The following is a 15460-nucleotide window of genomic DNA, read 5'->3' on the forward strand; positions in this document are numbered from 1 at the left end:
AAATCGGGTCCTGGCTTTTTCCGATATCAAACAAATATTAAATGCGCGTAAAAAATAGCATGGTATATATGAAAAGATTCATTGTGTGAAATGTCAAATAACTGACTTCCCATTCATGTCGATATAATTGTTTTGTTTCCCATCAATACACAAAATTCATATAAAAGCCGCACATAAGAAATATACTTACTTCATATTATACAGGAAACCAAGTTAGTATAATATTACAAGACATTATAATGATGTTAACAGTTTACCCTAAGATTTGTTCATTCAAGACACCACGCATTTTTACAACCGGAAACCTAGATGGAGTTCTTAGCAATGTTTCAGCGTATTTACATGAAATATCTGTATCCGTTTACTGACACGAGACAAGTGATCCAAAATAGAATTATTCCTTTTGTGTTTTAGGATTTAGAATCGCAATAAAGATAAGTTGAATCAAAAGAAAGTGTTTATTTGTTACTTCTGTTGGTGACAATATCCACACCGAGTGTCACCGGTCTATCAGAGAAAAGGAACACTCGAAGCTAAGGCCTACGTTATCTAAATTAGATGCCACGACCGTTTCATTCAAATAATGACGATTACGAACCAATTTGTCGTACATTTGTTTGGTTTTTGTTTTGCCTATTCATGTATGGCTACCGATGTCTACTGCATATCGAGAATCACGAGGAGTTGAGGGGAGGGGGGTGTCAGTTTATTTTACGCCATGATCAATGCGAATCTTGCTTCCGGGTAGTCTATCTTATAATCAAATTATTTTTCGTACGACTCAAACCAAAGATTTATCGATTAAACTTTCATGAGGACACCCAACTCATCCAGTCATGCCAAAGTTGACCCCGGTAAATCCACAAAACGTGTCCAGGTTGATTTTTAGAACGACAACACACCGCGGTGTGTAAACAAGCAAAACAACACACTGTTACGAATTGTATCACGTGTCATATCAGTTGAGAAACAAGCGTAGTTATGGAATAAACCTGTTACACGATAAATTGACGACATACTCTGTAAAGAGAGACTCAAATAAAACAGAGGTCGTGAATTTATATGTACACACCACCGTTTATGGGTTGTATTACATTAAATTGACGAGGCAATCAGCAACAATAGAGGTAATATACGTTATGTGTTATGTATATACACTCTACAGATTATGTGAAATATTACGGTAAATTGACGACAAGGTCGGTACCAATAGATGAGATATGAAATATTGTCAGGTATACAAAAACTGCCGTTTATGTGTAATGTTACGGTAAATTGACGAAATGATATGTAACAATATTTGCACAGCATAAACAAACCACCTTTTATGTGTAATATTAAGGTAAATTGACGACAAGGTCGGTAACAATATATCAGAATGAAATATTTTCAAGTATAAACACACAGCCGTTTATGTGTAAAATTACGGTACATTGACGACAAGGTCGGTAGAAATAGATGTGAATAAAATGTTTTCAAGTATACACACACACACACACACACACTCACACAGAGCCGTTTATGTATAATATGACGGTGCATTGATATACTGACATTCTATCGTGATTTACAAGTAGGTGTACATCAGAACACTTCACTCTAATCTCTATCAGCATTTGTCATGACGCTCTGTGTGTAATGGAAATGAAATAGACGTAACCACTCAGTGTTAAGTTATTTATAGTATATATATTTCATCGCGCATTATGTTGTTTGTGACGTTCAAATACATAATAAATACCATAAAAACAGTTCAATGCTTAAATGCATAACATTAGAATGTTCAACAACGTAATAGCTAATATTTAAGGATTATTCACTTTTTTTTTGTTTATGAAGCATCTAAGAAAAAAATTGCCCAATACTATTTGTCTATGACTTCATAAACCCAAAATGAATTGAGAATAATCCTTATAATTCTTATAATTTTAGTGAAATAGCTCAACGCAATACTAATAAGACAATTTACATTTCGTTTATTAATTTTATTTTATTTTTTTTTTTTTTTTTTTTGTGGCGCATTTATATCAAAACCAGAAATAGTTTTAACCAATAATCATGCCGCTTTTGAATTTCCCTCGAAAAGAGTCGTCGCGAACCAGTTTGCTCCAGTTCGTGCGGGTCACGTTGGCAGCTTTATCAACAAGTTATTTTTATTGGAATGTGCCTAGCTGGGTTACATTGTAGGAATATGCTTGTTCTGTTTAATCTTAAAGAATGTTATTTAATGAGGAGTAAGGAAATGTTACAGACCACAACACATTTCTATTGTGCGGAGTGGTGCTGACAGAGGCAAGTTGCTTTCCGCCGCTCACACAAGTGTTTCATTTTGATTAGACATACACATCTAACATTTCTGCAGTTTGGATTCGTTATCAAGGCCAAAGTGTTTCGGATGACATGTTTTTGATATGTTACACTTTCATAACGGTGTTCCAGAATAGTTTTAAACTGACCCAGTCTTACATATCATTTTCTGTATATTTGCGTACCATATGTCTTGTTATTAAAACATGTCGTATCACAATACGAAGACCAAAAAGCAGGTTGTGTTTCTATTTTAACTTAAACATCGTCTTAACCTACAGTATGCTCGCAAACAAAATATAGCTATCAACAATTATCCTGAACAAATGGGAAAAAAAATAAAGGACTCAAGGCTGTGATCAAACCATATCGAAGAAACCAAGGCATATTTTAACCAGAGGTTCAGGAGGCTATATATGGTTATCAGATGCGGATCTGAATGGTTTCAAAAATAAATCCACGAAGCAAAGTACCTTAGGTTGGGTAAGGACATCAGGAACTAGTTAACAATAAAATTGTATGTATCTCTTGATGCTAAACAATGGTATATATTGTTATGAGGTGGGGATCTCAAGGAATAAAAAAGACGTAGCACATAAACAAAATTCCTAAAGAATTTGCTATTTTTCCTTAGTTAGTTAGTTTTCCTTATCAGTCCCCACCACTCATTCTCTAGGTGGCCAGACTCAACATCTATACAAAATTGATTTTCCATCCTTTAGATGATTCAGACCAAATATGGAATGAATCCTCAAAAAATGAATTGTAAATACGTTAGTATATATTCCCATACGCCTCGACCATCATGCCATTAGGGCATCAGCACTCTCATTTGTAGTTTTGAATTTCCACCACATGCTTCTTGTAAATATGACTGATGTATATCAATAAGTACTAGTGAAGAAGTCGTTTGAAGCAATATGGCCAAATTACCCATGTTTTGCCCGTCCCTTAGTATCCCCACACCCCTACCCCCACCCCCACCCCAACCCCTTGCGGCAGCCCCTTCATATGTACAATTTCGATTCCCCATTACTTTAGGATGCTTCACAATAAATATAGTTGATATCCATTGCTTATTAGTCGGAAAAGAGTCGCCTAAAGTGATCACTTATATTTCGCGTGAGATTTATTTTCACTTTAATCCGCGAGGAGAGTAAATCGCGAATTGAAAAAATGGAAAAATCCTTTCAGATTTTTTTTGCGAAAACAACACATTTGGATGACGGTCAAGCTGTTGGTTGCCGACATATGAGTTGTGCGAATAGTATGACGCTTATAGGTCATCATTAGCGAGTTTAAAGTCACTTCAAGATCAGTGTTGGCTAAATCATGTATTCGCTAATGTTTGAAGAGATAAGTTCGCGACATAAAGTATGTATTCGCGAAATCTAAGTGATCCACAGTAACTTGATGGGAATACAAATGTACGAAACGATATCAAATGTGTTCTAAATAATTTCTATAAACAAATGCACACCAGATATCTCTTAAACTTGATTTGTATTAGTGACAATTTTGTTTGGTTTATATCACAAATTCCGTGTCTCAATCAACCATCTACTGATTACTGATCTGCTGTTAAAATGACAAAGCATTACAGAGCCATGCCAGATTAGTTATAAACGGTTGAAATGATGAAATCATGTCTGTAAACTGTAACAGTTTCATAATTTGTTAAATTATATAAAACATACACTATCATGCAATAATAGATAGGCATACTAAATATCTAATCATTTCACTGATGTGGTACGATAGCGGAGACATTGTAAGTTGATATTTCCGTCATTCCAGCAATTCATCCTTATAACTAAAGTGAATCATTGTTATTATAATATAACAATTTAAATCAGAACACATATAAATGTGTCTCATACAGTTTATGTTTAGAAGCTGAAATGGCGAGTAAACTGTTTATTCGCAAGGCGCAGGTACACGTGCCGGACACGTGTGCTTGGTGTGATAGTGTACAGGACGTGAACTGGTACTGTAATGACTGTCAGGAGGCTTTGTGTGACCGCTGTAAGGAGGGTCATAAACGAGGAAAGAAGACAAGGAATGACGACGTTGTTCCGATAAAGCAGGCTAACAAAACCGGTCAGGTGGTACTACCAGAGGTTTGTAAGTTACACCCCGGTAAAACATGCGATCTGTTCTGTACAGAGTGTAACGTCGCCATCTGTTCAATGTGTTTTACACAGAAACATAAACAGCATGCATTCAAACATTTTGAAGAAGAAGTGGACTTACAGAAAAAGTACATGCGTGACCAATTAGAAACATTCAAGTCCAAGTTAGACCAGTTCAGTGAGAAGATATCAAACCGTCACAAAGCAAGTCAAATCACTCAAAGAAAGTGTCGATATCGTTCAAAAAGATGTCAAAGAACATGGATCAAAATTGAAGGCAGCGATAGATTCTATCGTCACCTCAGTCTTGGCCGAATTATCATCTTTTTTAGAGGAAGAAGACAAACTCCTAAAACAAGACTGTCTACCTGATGAGAACAAAGTGACAGAAATAAAACAGTTGATCAGAGAATTAGAGCAGCAGTCAGAAAATCCATCCGGTGAAGCATTGTTTGAGCTGATGGGAAAGCTACGGGCATCTGTACCGCTGTATGATGTTACCGAGGACAGTGTATTACCATGTCCACTTAGCTTTGTAACCGGTCGACTTAACACAGAACAGCTGCGTTTGATGATCGGACATGTTAAGAAATCAGCTTATTATGCAAAAAAGGAAGTAAATAGTCAACATGTCCGAACTCTTTCTGCATTCCATGTCACTCAAAAATGCTCCATCACATCAATATGTTGTACCGACGACACCCGTGCCTGGATATCAGCATTTGGATCTAAAAATATAATCCAAGTTGATAATAAGGGGAATGTCACAGAGACCGTTAAGCTGGATTTTGAACCGCGGAGTCTGGCTTTCACATACACTACAAATCTACTTATGACACGTCGGGATGCTTCACCCCTAATACACAACCTGACCAAGGACAAGCAAGTAAGGGTATTTGCTGACATCAGTCCATTAATTGCCTGGAATATAAGTGTCAACGAAAATGAAGTGTTTGTGAGTACTGACGAGGCCACTATATTGGTGCTGAATATGTCCGGGAAGAATGTCAGACAACTATCTGTTGGTCAGAGCGGAAACCGTTTCGTATGTTTGACAGGAGGGTATATTGCGGCTATTACTGGTGGTATTTATAGGAACGAACTTATTATCACCAACCAATTAGGTGAGGTCATCCACACGTGGAGTGGAGAACTGGAGAATGGTCAGAAGCTGTCACTGACAAAACAGAATACTATAGCTTGTGATAGATATGACCGAGTATTTGTACCGGACATCGACACCAACCAGGTGTACGTCATCTCTACAGGAAGTGAGAAACAAGCCAAGTCTGTCCTGGACAAGGAGCATGGCGTTGACTCTCCGGCCGGTGTGTGTGTAGACAAGTGTGGACATATTTGGATCGGCTGTGTTAGTGGCAGAGTTCATGTGGTACATCTGTAACCCAAAAACAGCCATTGACAGAAAACCTTTCATTACTATCCGGGATCCTGAAAATATTAACGTGCACACTTTTTAACACTGAAATTTATGACATCCGCATGTGGGTTAATGTTCCATTTATAATTGAACAGACAAAAAAATCATTATGTTTTCAAATAGATACATTCTTTGATAATTACCTTCCTCAGTTCTGTATGTTTCATAACTGGATTGCAATGTTCTGTGTCCAACGTCCTTATCTGAATGTTTTCTTCTGTCCTCGTGTTCTCTCGTGGTCACGAGACCGGCACGAAAAACTACGTTAACAATTAGTTGGTCATTATAGCAAGAGCACCCCATTAACATATTTAATGGAGAAAGTGCTGTACATTCGTATATTTCATGTACAGTTATTCAACGGCGGTAGGAATTGGCATTAATTGACGGAGTGCCAATATATTTACTACTTTTAAAATAAATTTGACGATGTTTGACATTACCGTAAGAACGTACATCACTTTTCGGTGTTTACATACAAATACCTCCATGCTCTTATCTATTTCATAAGCATTGATTTTGGGTAATGGGGGTAATTGGGTGATCTAGGACGATTTATGGAGCAAGTGTTAATGTCCCTGCCTCATTGTTTGGAAATCGGATTAAAGTATCGAAGTCAGAATAAAGAAACGAGCAAAAGTTGATAGAGGAATGCAAATGATCGTTAATTATTCCATGAATCGTTTATTGATGATTATTATTGTAGCAGACTCATTTTTAAGGATGACAAAAACGTGTCTTAGGGTTCTTTTCTTTTATTCCATTTTCAAATCCATAATGACAGTAGTGCTGTTATTCAGAATACACCCTTGTTTCCTTATTGTGACTGATAGAAATTAGTTCTGTTCCCTTCAAAATCTCTCTTTCCTCTGAATTTGGGCGGCAAACACCCTGAATATACCCATGACTATGACCCCACTAAGACCAATCAAATTACAGAATACGGACACACCTACGAACTGACCAACAAAATTAACTATATAAATAGACAAACAGGTTTCAAACACGTGCACATGACCAAAACTGGATAGAACTGGACAGAATCGGCACAGCACAAGACATTCACATTTACACACATGAGCTCATACTCACCTGGTCTGGGTCTTCCCTCAGGGCATATTATAGGTAAAATACTCTATACTGGTCTTCTATACATTCATACATATATATGTATGTATATATATATATAACAAAACTACACAGCATCAATGTTTTATATATTTTATTAAAAACTAAATTTAATCACTCTACTACATTATTGTATAGTGTAGAAGGTTTTGATAGTACATAGAAGTCTGTAGATTCAACAATAATAAAAACCACCGTCCTCGTCGTTGCCATGACAGCTGATACAATCTACGATCACTAATGCACTGACAAAATTATGTTTGTAAACTATACGAATTTCATATTTTGTAAAATCATATAAAACATACACTATCATGCAATAATAGACAAGCATGCTAAATATCTAATCATTTCTCTGATATGGTACGATAGCGGAGACATTGTAAGTTGATATTTTCATCATTCAAGCAATTTATTCTTATAAACAAAGTGAATCATTGTTAGTGGAATATACAAGTATCAAATAAAAATGAACATGACAGTTTAAATCAGAACACTCAGAAATGACGATGTGTCGCATACAGTTTATCTACGTTGTTTAAAAGATGAAATGGCGAGTAAATTGCTTAATCGAATGACACAAGTACAAATACCGGACACGTGTGTGATGGTGTACAGGACGTGAACAGGTACTGTAATGACTGTCAGGAGGCTTTGTGTAATAGTTCTAAGGAGGGTCATAAACGAGGACAGAAAACACGGAATGACGACATCGTACTAATAATACTGGAGAACAAAACCGGCCAGGCGGTACTACAAGAGGTTTGTAAGTTACTACCCGGTAAAACATGCGATCTGTTATGTACAGAGTGTAAAGTCACAATCTGTTCAAAGCGTTTTACACAGAAACAAAAGCAACATGCAATCAAACATTTTGAAGAAGTGGATTCACAGAAAAAGTACATGCGTGACCAAATAAAAACACTCAAGTCATAGTTGGACCAGTTCAGTAAACAGATATCAAACTGTCACAAAGCAAGTAAATCATTTAAAGACAGTGTCGATATAAAATAGAAAGATGTCAACGAGAATGGATCAAAGTTGAAGGTAGCGATTGATTCTATCGTCACCTCAGTCTTTGCCGAACTATCGTCTTTTTCAGAGGAAGAAGACGTAATTCTGAAACAAAACTGTCTATCTGATGTGAACAAAGTGACAGAGATAAAACAAGTGATCAGAGAAGTGGAGCAACAGTCGGAAAAGCCGTCCGGTGAAGCCCGTTTTGAGCTGACGAGGAGGCTGAGGACCACGATACCGCTTTATGATGTTTTTGGACATAGTGTATTGCAATGTGCACCAAATTTTGAAGTCAGACATTTGAACACAGAACAGTTAAATATTCATGCCGAGTATGTGAGGAAAATTGTGGTCAACTATGAGAGGATGAACGACAGCAGTCTACATGACAAAAAGCTCTGTACATTTCATGCCCCTAACAAGATTGCCATAATATCATAATACCATGTCCGACAGGCAGTACTCATCCCTGGATGTCAGTATTTGGTTCTATTTACATAATCCTCGTCAACAAACTTGATTCACCTCTGATACACAAACTGTGTGAGAACGGACGAGTGACGACATTTGCTGACGTCCATTACAAGCCTGGAATATCAGCGTTAGTGACACAGACGAGGTGTTTGTTAATACCAACACTACATTAATTATAATACTTAACATGTCCGGGGACAGGGTCAGACAACTCTCTTGTGGACCGGCCATGTGCCGTATATCATGTTTGACTGGATGAAATAGCGTCGCTACCGCTGGCAGTAGAACTGAATATCATAAACAGATCAAACATCCGCTCTTAGAGTGGGGTATTAGACAATGCTCAGAGACTGTTAATCACGAGGCAGCATAGTATAGCATCTGATAGGTTTGGAAGGGTTTTAGTACCGGAAATCTTCACTAACCAAGTGTATGTTATCTCGGCCGGTAACAAAGGAAAGGTAAAATGTCTTCTAGACAAGAGACATGAAGTAGTTCGGCCATGGTCTATATGTGGAGACAGGAATGGCCATTTTGGATTGGATGTGGTGATGGTACGGTTCATGTGATGCAATGTATTTGTAACACAGAATCGGAAGACACCAAGGATTAAAAACATTAAAAAAAGAAACACTGTAACCCATGACCAAATGTAAATGTACAAGAAAAATTGTATAGGCATTAAACAGAACCTACTTGTGGAAACTGAATTATTAATCAAGTCAGGATAATCTTCAAAGAATACTAATTCTAAATAGGTTTCTTTTGGCTTATGAATATCTGATTTTCTTGAATATGTGCCCTGCTTTTTTGCTTTTTTTATGACCTGTTAACCAAGCAAATACATGTTTGCTGATTTCAAGGGAATTATGTAATTTTTTTTTTCTTTTTACCAAAATTAATAATAGATTCACAGGAAAACATTTATTATTCTCTTTAACACAACATTTCTTTTCGAAGCGATTGCACAGCGATATGCCGTGTTTGAGTAAAGTCGATAGGAGTAGGCCCATTGCTCTGATAATGCAGGGGCATTCGCAACATCATGTAGCCCATCAGTATGATGTACGTGAGACAACAATATCCCATTTAAATGGACATCACAGAGTCACAGGGAAATTGCGTGACCGTCCCTGGAGTTGACGCCCGCATTTAGTCGCAACGTCACGATAGAGGCATACGTCTCTCGCACCTCCGTTACAGATTTCAGACGACGACGGAGACAGAGACGGAACGTGAAGTTGTCGGCACTCGTCGAATGCCAACGTCGAATGCAGTGGCTGCTTGCACATGATCGGCTTCGTTTGACCCATTGGATACGCATGTTGTTACTGACGAGTCTCTCTTTATGCTTTACATGTCAGATGGATGACAATGTGTCTATCGACGTAGTGGTGAGCGAGGCCCCAATAGGGCATTTGTTTGACGAGCTACAAAACTCAGGTTAGGAAGCTTCCTAGTTAACGTCGCTCAACTTAGGCAGGCCCTTATCCAAGAGTGGAATTATATCCATAAAAGGGCAATAAACACCTTGATGGGGTCACTGATAAGGAGTACGAGCAGCGACTGGTCCGTAGGCGGGCACACACGCTACTGATTTGGATAAGGAACCGGTGTAGGGTACCCTTGTTTTTGCGGTATTCACTCAAACACCGTTTGTGAGAGGACAACAAAAATCATCAAAATGTATTTAGTTATGATGAAATCTTCGAGAAACCTTCAACATGAACACATCATCAAAGATTCCGGTAGAAATAGCTATCGAAATTAAACTTTTCTGTTTTCAGCTATTATATATGATACACTATCATACGATTTTGTAAGCTGAAATAACAATAAAAACATAAAATAATCAGTCTTTTGGCATTATCGGCAAGGTGCTTCGTATATTAAGAGAGTCCATGTCCAAAAGCCGATAATAAACACTCCTTATTCTGGAATGATATAGCCAAAAACACGACACATAATATACTGTTTCGCATTTACAAAAGTCGATATGCGCAACATAAAATCGCCAGGGGAAATGCTTTATAACGGAGGAAATGGCGCTTTTAAAAGCGAAATGTGACAATTTGTTATGACTGGTTAAACTGTGCACAGGTGTTTGAAATAACAATGCAGTATTTAGCAAAATTCATAGGCGTTAAAGATCACTGAAATAGCGCTGCTGTCCTTGCGCTTAAAAAGAATTGAAGATAGTATTTGGAGAGCAACAAACATCTTCCTTATCTGACTTTAGAATAGAGATCCCGTGTTCACAGTATAGAGACATATATGAGGAGCTTCGACACGGTGAGTACCGTGATTTGATATATACAACATCCGGTATACAGCGTGGCCGGAAATCTGAAAGACCAAAAGGAAAGGGTAGAGTTTTTTCCATAGTTTCTCTAAACCTTGGTTGAACCTCAAGGCAGATATGCATATCTGTCATGAGCTTATCGTATTTTGTTTCCTCTGCGGTTAAAAATCCACAAAAACCTAAAAGTGAATTTGCTACGTCAAGCATTGAATGTTTTTATGCTACAATATGTAAATTCACCAATATCGTGATAAGATCGGCTGACCTACATACACGATACTAGCTAATGTCGTAAAACAGAACCGCGGTTTTATACAGGACAAAAATCGTAAATGTCTCTAATATAAATTCATAAAGTGACGTGTTTACTTTAGTTACAAAACATACGATTGGAAATAAGAAAACACCGACAAAAATTGAAGTGTTTATCGACTTACTCACTGAACATTTTCTATCAACTCGTCTCGTTTGCTGTATGTCTAAATGAAGCAATCCAATTATAAGATAGGTTCTTGTACTGACATAGGACGTGGTGCATGTTAAGTGAGTCTTCTTGTTGAAATGACATTTCGGCAGTCGTATTTAAACTTTACACATATACATGTATACAAAATGTGTTTTAATTAAAAGCAACATTTTCTGATATGAACATCGAGAGATGCTTTTTTTAACCAAATACTAATCTAACTTAATCAAAACGTCGAAAAAGAACATTTAGATAGTTCCAAAATACACTCGGAGAGTAACGAATTCTCAGGCCCCTGTGAAGTTAAAGGAATGTTTTCACATGAACGGAACTTCTTTTTTACTTTGATTTATAGTCATGTATTTACATCTCTCAATCATTGACCAGTAAAGATTGTGTTTTGCAAATGACACGGTATAATAAATATAAGACAATAATATTGGCGGTCATAAACTTAAGAAGGGACTATGGGCTTATTGCTGAAGAAAAAAGCAACAATATAATGGTGTATCTACTATCTACTGAATATTACATATCAATTGTTTTAGTAGACTTGAAGTTATTACGAAATGGATGATGTCGTTGACAGATTGTGAATACAGGTATGTGTCGTTGTGTTGTATGAAATATTCCTTGTCCGACCAAAATCCGTGTGCGTGAAATGCTTGACAAGAAAGTTTTATTGCAAACTTATACGTTAGCAAACCTTAAGTAAAATGACGTGATCTGAGATTTTCTTTTTCTTTTTCGGCCTATGAACATAAATTACGTCTATATATTCATTTTTTTAGATCATATCTGACTGTGTTAGAGCTAGACAATTTAGACATATCCTCTATATAGAATTAATTTCCCATGTTTCACAATTGTGTTTATTAACAAAAATGATGAAGGCAGAACAAATATAGCGATACTGATACATTATTACATACAAATCTAAAAACAAAATCGATATTTTCTTTAACTTCATTGTGTAAATACTACAAAATTCAGTCAAAATAAGAACGTTTGCAATACAGTTCTCCCGTGAAAGGAATCTCTGAAGCATTCGTTTTCCTTGTTGGCGTTGACTGGACAGTGGCATCTCGGTTGCCGTTAATGCGCTGTCTATTTTCTTTGATATGTATATCCTATATTTACTGCTCCTTTTATGAGTGCTGCATGATGTTCCTTCACCAATAAGAAGGGAATATTCATATGATTGCTGACGGAATGTATTATAAACAAGGGAACAATGTATCTTCTCACTTATTATATATCACATATAACCGTTCGTACCAGGAGAAACAAAAGACTAAGCATATCTACAAATCGAAAGATTGAGTATTTCAAAATGAATGCAATGTTATTTTTCTGGTTGTTCTTTATATCGATACCAATATGTGTATCTGGGGACACGGATTTTTTTCTTGAATTACTTGATATCTGTCGGCGATCATTTTATTCGTGTGAAAGTGGATCACGAAATGTCTACTGTAGTTGTGACCGGATATGTGTTTACTATGATAACTGTTGTTTTGATGCCGCAGCTATAAAAGAGGGAGGAAAAGAATTAATCGAGGATGATCAACACCGACAATACCTTCAAATGACAACATGTGAAATAATTAATTTCGGAAAAGATGAGTTAATAAGGCAGGGGGCGTTTATGATATCATCCTGCCCTGTGTCGTGGGATAGTGACGTGGATACCAGGCAAGCCTGTGAACTGGATACGGACACTGATGTCCGTGACATGTTGCCCGTTTTTGAGTCTAACACTAAGTTAACGTTCAAAAACCGTCATTGTGCAAAATGTCACAGTGTCCAGAATTATATACCGTGGTTATTAGTAATCAAATGTTTACCGGATATACTACCTCCGTCACTGTCTTTAATCGAGGATGTGATGACAAAACTTCAGAGTGACTGCTGTAGTTACAGCTTCATACCACCTGATGATGTTACAGTACATTACTGCTATCAGGAATTCGACTACGCGATAATATCAAATTCTTCCGAGGGTAACAAGAGCTCAACCTGTCGAAACCGAGTGTTTAGTCCACTTGTAGTTCTAAAAGGAAGAAATACATATCGCTATCATAGAAATTTGCAATGTCTTATTGCTACAGAAGGTTCCAAGTATACAGATGTTTTGAATACTACATACTGTACTTTTCCTGCATTAGAATTTGGAGGAAAATCTTCCCCGACACTGAGCAGCCTGATTGATTTCTCCTCAGTCCTTCGAAGAAGAGTGACGAAATGTAAGGACGATGAAATTCAGTTATCTGACAAGGTAAGAAATTAACGTTTATGTTTGAGGTGTGCAAAGGTATTGAAATTGTTTTGTTCGATGGAGATGTATTGCCTGGTTAAACGGCCTCTTGAAAGTCATTATTATGGTTCATCACATTGTAGCTAACATGGAGTCAATGTTTAGCTTGGCTGTTTAATGTCGATGTGTATTGCAAGGCAATAAAAATATAGAATACTGACAAAATGATACTGACATAACTGATATGCTAAGATATATTGTCTTTGTGTTAACTGTTGGCTGGAATATAGTAGAACCTCTGTTGTATATATAATGCCGAATTCATATCGAAAAGTCGCTCATTATTTGTGTGGAGTAGTTATAATTTCTTTGAAATGTCGTCTCACAAAGTTATTCCTTATAATGGTAGACCAAAAATATAGTAAATGTATAATTCTGGTACTTTCATTTTAAACAGATTGGTTGTCGTCGTTTGTACTGCCCCGCCCATTCAGAACCAGCCGGTGGAGAATGTGTTGATATTAACTATGTAAGCGACGGTTGCTTACTAGATCTCTTGTTTGAAGTAAATAACGTTGTTGACACTTCTGACATATTCGTGTCTGAAAGCTTCTCCAGAATTATAGACGCCATTTTGGTGAATTTAGGTAACCATACGAGATCAAAACCACACTATAATCTAGCGTCTGCTTTAGGAGTCGGTATTGTCCCGTCGATACAACGGAATTCTGGGCAGAGTTGCTCTGTCATTCAAACACCCATTAATGTCAAAGGAATAAAGCTCACTGATGATACACTTGAATCCGAAAGGTCGTGGATCGCAAATTTCCTCAACAACTACACCGTAAGGAACCCAGATGGCAGCGTTATGAGACATATAGCGGATGTACGAGATATGTTGTGTAAGACGAATGGTTCCGTTCGTAATCCGTTATATCTACAAGAAATGCTATCAGTCGACAATGATTTACCCTGTCCGGCAGTAAAATTACAATATAGCGGAAACGAATCTGACACTGAAAGCGAGACAAACAATGTATCGCTTTCATATTTCCATCTCCATGGGATTCGTATTTCACAATTAGATGCTGTCTTTGCGAACGGAGACCACTTTGTATGTATTGATACGTTTTCATCGAAATATCAAGTCATTTATCGACATTATGATACTATGAAAAGCTACAGAAGTTATATTAACACGGCATGTGCATCTATTTCTATTACCTGTATGATTTATTGTCTGATTCAGTATTGTGTCATTCCAATTTTCCGTGACGGAAAGTCGGATATGGTAATTGTCCTAATATTGTTCTTACTTCTTGCCCAAACCTGCTTCTTCATTTTCTCTCATTTTGAAATTCAAAACCATGTTTGTGAATGGGTTGGGATAATTCATCATTTCACATGGTTATGTGCATTTGTTTTCATGTTTCTCTGTCCATATCGCTTAAATGCTGAGATAAGAGATCTTCAAACATACAGCAGATCTGAAAGAAGGATGGCTACAGTAAAATACATGATAGTTGGCATTTCTTTACCTTTATTTGTAATTATCTGCATCAAAACTGCGAACTTACATTTGGCGCCTACAGAGAAATGGTATGGTGGACGTCTCTGTTTTATTTCACAAACATTCGTCTTGTTATTTGGTTTCGTTGTCCCAGTAGCATTTATTTTGTGTGGAAATGCCATTTTGCTGATTTGCATTATTCACTATATGACAACTACATCTATTGCTGCCAATTCAAGCAGGTCTAACGTGATGGTCTTCGTGAAAATATCAACAGTCATGGGGTTTAGTTGGATAATCGGCATTGTAGCAATTCTATCTCAGTCCGATGTACTTCTTTTAGTTTTCGAGGTCCTGTCTAATTTGCAGGGAACTTTTATTTCAATTACTTTTTCGTGCTCAAGTCGTGTCAAGTCATTTTACAAGGGC

The 15460-nt window shown here is 37.0% G+C and overlaps 1 protein-coding gene across 1 annotated transcript; it reads left to right on the top strand.

Moving 5' to 3' along the window:
• The first annotated feature begins 4207 nt into the window (after positions 1–4207).
• LOC117332389 (tripartite motif-containing protein 45-like) lies at positions 4208–6521 on the top strand. The gene has a single exon (XM_033891277.1). The coding sequence runs from the start codon at positions 4209–4211 to the stop codon at positions 4809–4811; it is 603 nt and encodes a 200-aa protein (XP_033747168.1). The 5' UTR covers position 4208; the 3' UTR covers positions 4812–6521.
• The last annotated feature ends 8939 nt before the right edge of the window (positions 6522–15460 follow it).

The sequence above is a fragment of the Pecten maximus genome, chromosome 8 (genome assembly GCF_902652985.1).
Source record: "Pecten maximus chromosome 8, xPecMax1.1, whole genome shotgun sequence".
Classification (NCBI taxonomy): Eukaryota; Metazoa; Mollusca; class Bivalvia; order Pectinida; family Pectinidae; genus Pecten; species Pecten maximus.

Bases quoted from the DNA above. Each gene is read 5' to 3' on its own strand.
- LOC117332389 (XM_033891277.1), top strand. From the start codon at position 4,209: ATGGCGAGTAAACTGTTTATTCGCAAGGCGCAGGTACACGTGCCGGAC.